This window comes from Pteropus medius, unplaced genomic scaffold, assembly GCF_902729225.1.
Source record: "Pteropus medius unplaced genomic scaffold, Ma_sr-lr_union100, whole genome shotgun sequence".
In the NCBI taxonomy this organism is placed as follows: Eukaryota; Metazoa; Chordata; class Mammalia; order Chiroptera; family Pteropodidae; genus Pteropus; species Pteropus medius.
This window is the reverse complement of record NW_024349803.1, coordinates 18,917,004-18,926,315: the sequence shown is the minus strand read 5'-3', so window position 1 is coordinate 18,926,315 and position 9,312 is coordinate 18,917,004. Positions and strand designations below refer to the sequence as shown.

At 61.6% G+C, this 9,312-nt stretch overlaps 1 protein-coding gene across 2 annotated transcripts in view; it reads right to left on the bottom strand.

Annotated features, from left to right (window-relative positions):
- Positions 1 to 376: 376 nt before the first annotated feature.
- Positions 377 to 9,312, bottom strand: part of PTH1R (parathyroid hormone 1 receptor) — a 23,229-nt gene continuing 14,293 nt past the window's right edge. The window contains exons 3-14 of one of the 2 annotated variants that reach the window (XM_039837573.1): positions 7,937 to 8,071; positions 6,235 to 6,345; positions 6,013 to 6,131; positions 5,751 to 5,845; positions 5,383 to 5,578; positions 4,720 to 4,873; positions 3,135 to 3,195; positions 2,718 to 2,784; positions 2,338 to 2,432; positions 1,544 to 1,685; positions 1,411 to 1,452; positions 377 to 897 (exon numbers count right to left, since the gene is read on the bottom strand). In XM_039837573.1, the coding sequence (XP_039693507.1) occupies positions 520 to 897; positions 1,411 to 1,452; positions 1,544 to 1,685; positions 2,338 to 2,432; positions 2,718 to 2,784; positions 3,135 to 3,195; positions 4,720 to 4,873; positions 5,383 to 5,578; positions 5,751 to 5,845; positions 6,013 to 6,131; positions 6,235 to 6,345; positions 7,937 to 8,071 (1,595 nt within the window). In that variant the 3' untranslated portion in view covers positions 377 to 519. The remainder of the gene's footprint in view (positions 898 to 1,410; positions 1,453 to 1,543; positions 1,686 to 2,337; positions 2,433 to 2,717; positions 2,785 to 3,134; positions 3,196 to 4,719; positions 4,874 to 5,382; positions 5,579 to 5,750; positions 5,846 to 6,012; positions 6,132 to 6,234; positions 6,346 to 7,936; positions 8,072 to 9,312) is intronic. The other variant, XM_039837572.1, reaches the window with a different exon arrangement.

The following is a 9,312-nucleotide window of genomic DNA, read 5'->3' as shown; positions in this document are numbered from 1 at the left end:
GACCCAAGGGGTCTGCTGTCAGTCCTGGGTGTGCAGTGACTGGGGGCCAGCAGGTGGAGAGTTAGCTTAGGGGAGCCTGAGCCAAAAGCAGCCTGGGGCCCCTCATGTGGCCTAGATACAAGTGTGGGGAACAGCCGAGGTGGCAGCTGGTGACGAGGCCCGGCCCACTCCTGCATGGGTCCACTGGGTCGCTGTGTGACAGCAAACTCGACCCTCTCTAGACCCAGACAGTGGCCCCTCTCAGGACCTTTCTGCTGGACTGTGCCCCAGCCCCAGGGACTGGCCCATGGCTCCAGAACTCTCCCATGGCTCCCGGCCCCCTTCCCTCCTGGAGAGAGTCCCCGGCTCAGACCACGGGAAGCCACGCTCTGCTGTTTTTTCTGTGTTTTTTTCTTTTCTTTTTTTTTTTTTCCTGTTTTGTCCTTCCAGCCCGGCCCTGAGTGGGCAACCATCCAACCACCTGCCACTTGGTCCGACTATTTGCCCTTATGTCCATAGGTCCAAGCCTTGAGTCCCTGGTCACATGACGGTCTCCCACTCCTCCTGCAGCAGGGTGGGTGGCCGCTCGGGCGCAGAGGCCTCCTCGTCCAGCCCTGAGCAAGAGCCGTTGAGGAACCCGTCGTCCTTGGGCATGGCCACGGCTGGTGGTGTGGTCTGGAGGGCCGAGGTCCCCGGCTTGGTGTGGCCGGGCAGCTGGGGGTGGCCGTTGGTGGTGGCGGCAGGCAGCAGGCGGGGGCTGAGGGGCAGGCCGAGTCCCGCGCGGGGTCCTACGTTGGTCACACTCGTGTGAGACACCATCGGACCGTAGCTGTAGCTGCTGCTCCCGCTGCGTGCCTTGCGCTTGAAGTCCAGTGCCAGTGTCCAGCGGCTCCAGGACTTCTTGACCTCAGCCTGTACCTGGGGTGGTAACAGGAGGGTGGGCGGTCAGGTGTGCCCTTGACCCCTCTGCTACCTGTCCCCCAGACCCCAGCACTGCCCCCGTCCCTGCTCCTGCAACACTCAGCACTGGATGGAAACAGAGGCGGGGGGTATGACCGAAAAGCTCCAAGACCAGGTGAAACCCTGCTGTCCCCAGAACACAGTGCCTGGCTGCAGGCAGTTGACACACCCAGACTCTACCAGGCTCAAACAGCCCCAAGGGGGGCCGCTGAGCAGGTCGATCCGGACTACAGAGAACTCAGCGTGGTGTTGGGAAGACACTGGGCTGTGCCAAAGGTGGACGAGCCCACACACCCTCGCACAGCCTGGGCCCGAATCCTCTGGAAGGACTTCTGCCTTCAGAACGTCCTCAGGGATGTTCTCGGAGGAACAAAGGAAGAACTGAGCAGAAGAACGGAGGGACAGGCCTTGGGGAATGCCCTGGCATTTCCGCACCCCCTTTGCCTTGCCCCAGTGCCACCTGCCACTTACCTCGCCATTGCAGAAACAGTATATAATAGCGACGAAAAATCCCTGTGGAGAGAGGGGTAGGGGTCAGGGCCAGAGCCGTCTGCAGAAGGTGGAAGCAGCACCCCACCCCCAGGCCGGGCCTCGGCCAGCGCACCTGGAAGGAGTTGAAGAGCATCTCGTAGTGCATCTGGACTTGCCAGAGTGTCCCTGAGACCTCGGTGTACGGCGTGGCCATGAAGACGATGTAGTGGACGCCGAAGAGCGGCATGAGCACCAGCGTGGATTTGAGCAGCTTCCTGGGCCGGCAGGGCGGGCGGGTCAGGTCAGGCCACCCCCGCTCCGCCCCCACCACCGGCCTCAGGTTCCAGAAGCCACTAAGGGGCCTGAGGCCCTGGCCGCCAGCAGAGGACAAGACAGTTCGCCTGGGACACTTTGTTGTCTCAGCAAAGTGTCCCTAGGGCCACCTGCTTCTGAGGTATCCTGGAGTGAACCATAAATTATGCAGTGGCCCTGTCTCAGGGCCCTTTGCGCCTGCTGGTCTCCCTGCTGGCCACTCCCCCATGGCCTCATCACATTATCCTATGCCCCCCTGCCAGGTTTCAGCTGAGCTGTGCCTCCTCAAGGCCGCCCGCTGCCCACCCGTCCCTCGGACTCCCTGCGACCAGCTCTTTGAGGAGAGGTCTGGGTTTGTCCCGCCCTTGCAGACCCCAGCTCTAGTGCAGGACCTGGCACCGAGTGGCCCAGGTTGGCTTTGGGGTGCCCTCAGGGCATCCAGAGGCCAGGCGAGAGCCCTTCGTTGCTGGGCGGGGCCAGCCAAGGGAGTCAGGAGCTGCGTTTTTTCCCTTGAGACAGGTTCATTCTTGGGCCTCCATCTTTGCTTTTGTACATGGTGCTGGGGTTTGATGCCCCTGAGCTCTGAGGAGCCTGGGCACGGCGGGCATGGCTCACCGGTACTGCTGCCGCGTGTCACACCGGCCAGCATTGGTCTCCCGCAGCTTGGTGGCGAGTACCCGGATGATGTTGATGAAGAGGACGAAGTTGAGCTGTGGGAACGAGGGAAAGCTGCATCCCGAGGCTGCACCCCAGCAGGGCAGGGGGCGAGGACGCTGGGACCCACGGCCCTGCCCGGGCTCTGCTCTGCCACTGCATCTCCAGGTGGCTCCTTGGGCCCTCAGTTCCCCATCTGGACCAGGACGGGGATCAGCTGCTTCTCGGGCCTTGTGGCTCCGACCCTCGGGTCCAGGGAAACTTCTACTGGTCCCCGTCAGGTCCATATCACTGGGATCAGGAGCCCACAGCCCACCTAGCCCTGTGGCCACCCTGCTCACCACAATGGAGGCCAGGATGGGCACCTGGATGATCCACTTCTTGTTCCCGGAGCTCAAGTCCCAGCACCTGGGGGAGGTTGAGGCATCAGCTCCCGAGCCCTCCTGTCCCCATCCTGAGCCTGCCCACAGAGATGCCCCAGAGCTGGTCTCCTCTGACCTTACTGCTAAGGACACAGGACAGGGGAGTATCTGGTGTGGCCAGGCCTGAAGCCGCCCTCAGAGGCCTCTTTTGAAGTGGACTCTTGTGACCCTGAGGGGGCGCCTGGCTTGAAGCTGGACTGAAAATTCCTGAAAATCCCCGGGCCACTCAAGGCCAGGGGGCAGGAGGCTCCCGTCACATGCTTCACAGCAGGAGAGGGTCCCAGGGGTGTTTCTGGCCTGTTCGAGGCCACCGCCCCCTTCTGCACCTGGACCTACCCGGTGTTGGCTAGGGTGGCTCTCACACTGACCCACACAGCCACGAAGATGGCGGGCAGACCTGTTGGGCGCAGAGGGGGACAGTGTGTGAGGGACTGTAGATGCTGTCCACTACGCTTCTCCTCAGCTCACCTTGCAGGTGCAATTCCCGCCTTCTTGAGGACCCCTAGCTTACCCCATCCTTGTCCCTGACCCCTCCCACACACGCCCCGGGCACTTGAACTGCTCGGTGACGGAGCCAGGCCCTGGCATGCATTGCCCCGCTGCCCCAGCAGCCTCCCCTCAGGGCTCAGCAACCCGCTCAGCCCTCTGCCCTCATCCTGACTCTGCAGCTCCCACATGCACACGCGTGCCTGTTGGGCACGTGGTGGAATGAGGTGTCGCTCACTCATCCATGCCCAGTCCATTCCCTTTTCCTCCCCTAAAGAATGCTACTCTGGGCTGGGGTTCCCTGTGGGGGCGGGAGACTATTGCCAGCATTTTTCTGTCCCAGAACGCCCACTCCCACCCAGTTGGAAAGGCCCCAGCCCCCAAGATGGGGCTGGGTGGAACAAGGGTTGTCATTTCAGGCTGGGTAAAGGGCCACAGGGAAACTTTGGTGTGCCCAGGCCTGAGCCGACTCAGACAGCACACCGTACCTCTGGGTGAGCTCTGCCTCTAGGAAGGGAGCCCAGGTCCCCATCCTCCACCCCCTCACACTTCATTCCAGGCCTGAGTACCCTTGGGTAGAGGAGGATGAGACCTGGGTTTATGATGAAAAAAAGAGCTGTGACATTTCTGTGCCACACAAAGTTCAGAGTGCTCCCTGGTCTGTGTTTCCTGCCCACTTTGACACCCTCTAGCTCCAGAGCCTGCGTCAGTTCCTGGGACCAGGCCCAGGTCTCCCCCCAACTCTGGGGCTTCCCATGGGTGAGGTCAAGGTCAGAGTATGTGCCAAGGAGCAGGGAGGCTGTGGCTGTTGATCTGAGGGTGTCTGGGTGCTGAGCGCTGGGAGGGCTCCAGCCACCCGGCCTACCCCTCTGCAGTCTGGCCAGTTGCCCAGAGCCCAGCCAAGCTCTGGGGCTGCCAACAATAATGGACAATTATCAGTAACTTGATCTTGGAGCGCATGGGGGAGGAGAGCAGAGGAGCCCAGTTACCCATTCTGCAGAGGGGCCGCTGAAGCCCAGCTGATGCTGAGCGCCCAGGCTTGTGGCTCTGGGCCAAGGACCCAGCGGGCAGCACCACAGAGGGAAGGGACTGTTGGGAAAACTGGGCTGCGGATGGAGGGAGGGTCCCAGATTCTAACTCCAGCTTCAGGCTGACCTCTGACCCACGACCCCACTCTGATCCTGAGCTGAATCTTGACCTGAGAGTCCCTGCTCCCTCCTGGGCTGAGCTCCAACCCCAGGTTGAGCTAACTCCAGGTGAACCCTGACTTGAGCCTGGGATTGGAGTCACAGAAGGGTGGGCAGACTGCCCATCTGCTGCTCTGTGTCCAGGATGGGAGATACTGTATGGCCGCCTTACCCTTGGTGGTCCCCTCTCACCCTGTCACCCAGAGTCCCACCATGCCTGTGCCTCCCCACCTGCCACATCTTCGTACCCCAGCCGAAGACCGTGAAGCCCCACAGGTACTTCTTCTCTGAGAAGAAAGCCATGAAGATGAGGCTGTGCAGGTACAGCCCCTCCACCAGAATCCAGTAGTAGTTGGTGGCCAGGAAGTAAAGGAAGAAGGTCACAGCCACGCGGCAGCCAGCCTGGGAGAACAGCTGGTGTTACTGAGAGCCCCGCAGGCATTTGGGGAAGTCGGGGCTGGGCTGGGGGCAGGGCCAGCATCGGGGAAGTCGGGGCTGGACAGGGGAGACAGGACAAGGGACTAGTCAAGTTCAAGAGGAAAGGGTGGGCTCTGGTCTGGGCCCTCTACTAAGGTCAGGGGCTGAGGGTGTGTAGGGGGATGGTGCCAGGGGCAGGAGTGCCTCAGAACAGTGGCAGGGGACAAGGTGAAGAGGTTGCTGTTTGGGGGAACTGGGCTGAGGCAGGAATGTTGATGACCATGCCGGGAGTGGGGGACACTCACAAAGCCCTTGGCAGTAGGGGCTGGAAGCAGAGCTGAGGTGGTGGGTGTGAGCGGCCTGAAGCCAGTGGAGGGAGGAGACAGGCAGGGGCGAAGGCCGGGATGGAAGTGCCAGGCACAGCGGGTGGGGCTCCCGCGAGGCTGGAGGTGGCGAGGGGCCCCGGGCGTGGGCCGCCGGAGGGGCGCACTCACGTAGCCGGCGGCGGCAGCGGCGGGCGGCGGGGGTGCCTGGGCGATGGCGCGCAGCTCTTCCTCCGTGAGGCGCTCGGCCTCGTCGAGGGTGGCGCCGGAGTAGAGCACCGCGTCCTTGACGAAGATGCTCACGGCGCGAAGCATGAAGGACAGGAACAGGTGCATGTGGATGTAGTTGCGTGTGCAGTGCAGCCGCCTGCGGGGCGCGCGACATCACCGTGGGTGGGTAGGCAGGAAGCCCCGGCGGTGCGCGGTGGGTGTGGACACCCCGCACGGGTAGGGGTGCAGTGACGGAAAGGGAGGCACCACGCCCGGGCCCCGCCCGACCACGCCCCTCCGGCCTCGGCCCCGCCCCTCGCCCCGCCCACCTGAAGTAGGCCAGGATGAGCACCGCCACGGTGAGGGAGGCCAGGGAGACGGAGTAGCCCACGGTGTAGATCATGCCCAGGCGGTCAAACACCTCCTGCGCAGGTGGAGAGACCCCGTCAGAAGCCTGGGACTCGGGGTGAACATCAGGGTAAGGGTCAGAGGCCAGGTTAAGGTTGCTGGAGGAGTCAGGAGTAGGTCAGAGGTCACCAGTGGGGTGGGCTGCCTTATCCGGGTCAGGCAGGGACGGGGGAAGGCTCCTACCCGTTCACGAGTCTCATTGGTCAGGAACTTGACGCATTCGCTGTAGTTGGCCCACGTCCGGTTGTGCCCTGGCACCAGCTCCCAGCTGCCATTGCGGTCACAGCGACGATAGGCATGGCCTGTAAGTCCGTGGAAGGGTCAGGGTGAGCAGAGGGGTCTGGAGCCGCTGCGCTCCAAGTCCTCATATCCCTGTGGTCCCCACCCTACTCCAGCCCGCCTTACCTTTGTGATTGAAGTCATATATGTAGTCAGGACAGGGCACAGCCACCACCTCACCTGCTGCCCCTGGAGGCCAGCACAGGATATGGTCCCACTCAGGCAGACAGGGGCGTCCTGTGCCCACAGAGACAGACAGACAAGGTGGGGGACACCAGTCAAGTCCATGGTTGGTGACTGAGGGATGAGTGAATACACTTGTGGTCGCCGGCTCCCTCAGGGACAGTTGCACTCCAGGCCTAGAGTGTTCCTGAGATTGTATGGAGCCCTACTGTGCCCTGCACCCACCTGGCCTCACAGAGTCCACTACAGCCCCTGTGTGCAGGTACTGGTGCTGGCCCTGTCTTTCAGATTGGCTGGAGGAGAGGCCAAGAGAGGCAAGTGATGTGCTGAGGTCATACAGCCCAGGGCCCTGCCCTCAAGTGCTCAGCCCTTGGCTAGGCCTCTCTCTTTTCTCTCTGCTCTTTGGTCCCACCTTCCAGGGGTCCCTGGAGAGGGGCAAGTTCCCAGACTAGCTCTTCCTCAGCTGAGAACGCTTCCTCTGGGACCCTTGCTCAGGGTCCTTGGGCAGGAGGCAGGAGGGCGAGCTTCCAGTGCCAGCTGGACTCCCAAAGGGCTGCTGACCTCATGCAGGTGTCCGTCCTCCCTGCACTTCAGTTTCTTCACTGGGAAGTTGGCACTGACCATGTCAGCCCAGGCTCCCACCACCGTCCAAGGCCCGCCCTGAGCACCTGCTATGAGACTCTGGGGAGCACTCGTGGGGGAGATACAGTTCCTCGGATCCAGGTGCTCGTTACAGATTCGAGGCAGGGTGACACGTCTCACGGTGGGGCTGCGGCCTCACAATAGAAATGCTGGGTGACCTTGGAGGAGGGTCCCCAGCTTCTGAATCTTCCACTTTTCACCCCCCAGCTCCCTTCTTTCCCCTTGTCGGACTGTGGCCACAGGACTGTCCAGCCACCCTGGAAGGCTGCCTGGATGGCCGACCCACCCCGCCTTGGTGAAAGACTCTCTGTCCTGGGCACCAGATTCCCAGCCCCGCCTGGCCAGGCCCACAATTCCCTCTGGTCCCTGGGGAGCCACAGGGTGACCACAGCCTCCCAGATGTGGCCCATCTGGAATCTGCTGCCCACCCAGCCGGTTCAAACCGGCCTTGTGGCTGCAGCCTGGGCTCTGCGTTTGTCTCCCCTAACCTCCCCCGGGAACAACGTGACCCTGCCTCTCCCTTCCTCTCTCTCCTCTCCCCTCTTTGTCCCGTGGTCTCCGGCCCCGCCTTCCACAGCCACCTTTCTCTCCTGCCTGTCTCCTGCCCACCTCACTGTGTGTCTCGGTGCATCGTCCTCTGATAGACTGAGTCCCAGTCCCAGCTTGTGCCTCCTGGTCCTGGGTCTCTCTCCCAGCCTCTCCCCGTCTCTGTCTCCCAGGTTCTCTGTCATCTCTCTCCATGGGAGGGGCTGTAGCCCTGGGTCCCTCCTACCCCCCAGGGGGGTGCAAGGCAAATTCTCTGTCCACATCTCCTGGGGGCCAAGCCCATCCAGCTTGCCCCCTCAGCTCTGTCTCCTCCCAGCCCCTCCCCTGCTTTCTGGGGAGAGCAGCAGCCTCTGACTTTCCACAAGAGCCCAGGAACTTGAGCTCATTTGAGGTGGACAGAGCAGCGGGTGGGCGGTCCCAGCCGGTCTCGGACGGATGTGTGGCAGCACAGACATACCTCGGCGCCTGCTGCCAGTGGGCAGCTCCTTGTCTTCCTCGGATTCAGGGAAGAGCTTCCCGGATGCCTTCTCTTTCCTGGGCTTCCCTGATGTGGACGCGGATGCCCATACTTTGTCTGATTCCATTATGTCAGCTAGAGAAACCAGGGCAGTTATGGTTTGTCAACTGTGCTACAGCAGGAGAGAGACCTAGGGCACCCTCCTGCCTCAGACTCCCCCCCCACTTTGTACAACGGGGGTCACCTGCTGCCCCGCTGATACCCCAGGCTGTTGGGAAAGCTGGGATGACAGATGAGGAAGTGCTTTACAACCTGTAAAGTGCTTGCCAGGTACAGAAGTCATCAGACGGGATGGAGACAGTTAAAGGGGGGTTCGGATGGGGGCCAACACCATGCAGGCATGGGATCAACTAGGGAATGAGCAGTAAATGTGGGCAAGACGTGGGCACAGGTGGTGTCCTCCACCCAGGGTAGGAGCTAGAGCGCACGCAGGAGGCGCAAACTCCACCAGGGGGCGCATGGCAAAAGCAAACAGTAGTGGTGATGTCAACGAAGTTACACAGTAAAAATGAAGCCAGATCAGAGCGCTGGGCAGCTCAAGAAGCTGCTGGTGTTGAAGACAAGGGCAAGAGTGAGCAGCTGTCGAGGGTGGACAGACAAGTCTACCTGCCCGGTCCTCTGACCTAAGACGTTCGAGTACGGGGTTCACAAAAGACCCATAAGGGATGCTGGAGGCTCCATCTGAGATGGGGCCTGGCCTTTCCATGAGAGAGATGCTCGAGATCTCTCTTCCTTGCCGAAAAGTCTCCCTCACTCTCTGACTTGAATTTCTTAAACTTCAGCTCAAGCCAGGGTCCCCTGCATGTCAACAGTGGGAAGCTGAATACAGACCCCCAGGACTTGGACGGAATGGCTGTGTCCATTTTCCTGCCTGCACCCTTGGGTATCAGTAGGGTGGGGGGAGCAGGACAGGGTGGAGCGGGAAGAGAGGGCTGGACCACGAATGAAGTAGGGGTGGAAGGAGGTGCCTCCAGGCTTCCATAACTAGGAAGAGGGCTGGATTCAGGACCCAGAGTGAAGGGGGCCCATGTGACCCCCCAGACCCTGGTGTGGGGGGCCACTGGTGGGGCCCGTGTGGGTGGGGCTGCAGAGACCCTGTGAGTCCCCATGTGAGAGAAGCTCATGTGCTACGGTTGTGTCACTGTGTGCTATCATGTCCTGGGTGTGTCCCAGCATCCTCCCCTTCCCCTTGCCCCCTGCAGCCTCTGGGCCAACTCAGGGAGGAAGCTGTTCTTGTCAGCCAGTCTTTCTGGGTCTGGACCTCTTCCAGGTGGATGAGATTAATCAGACAGATGTCAGAGGCCTGGATGAGGCCC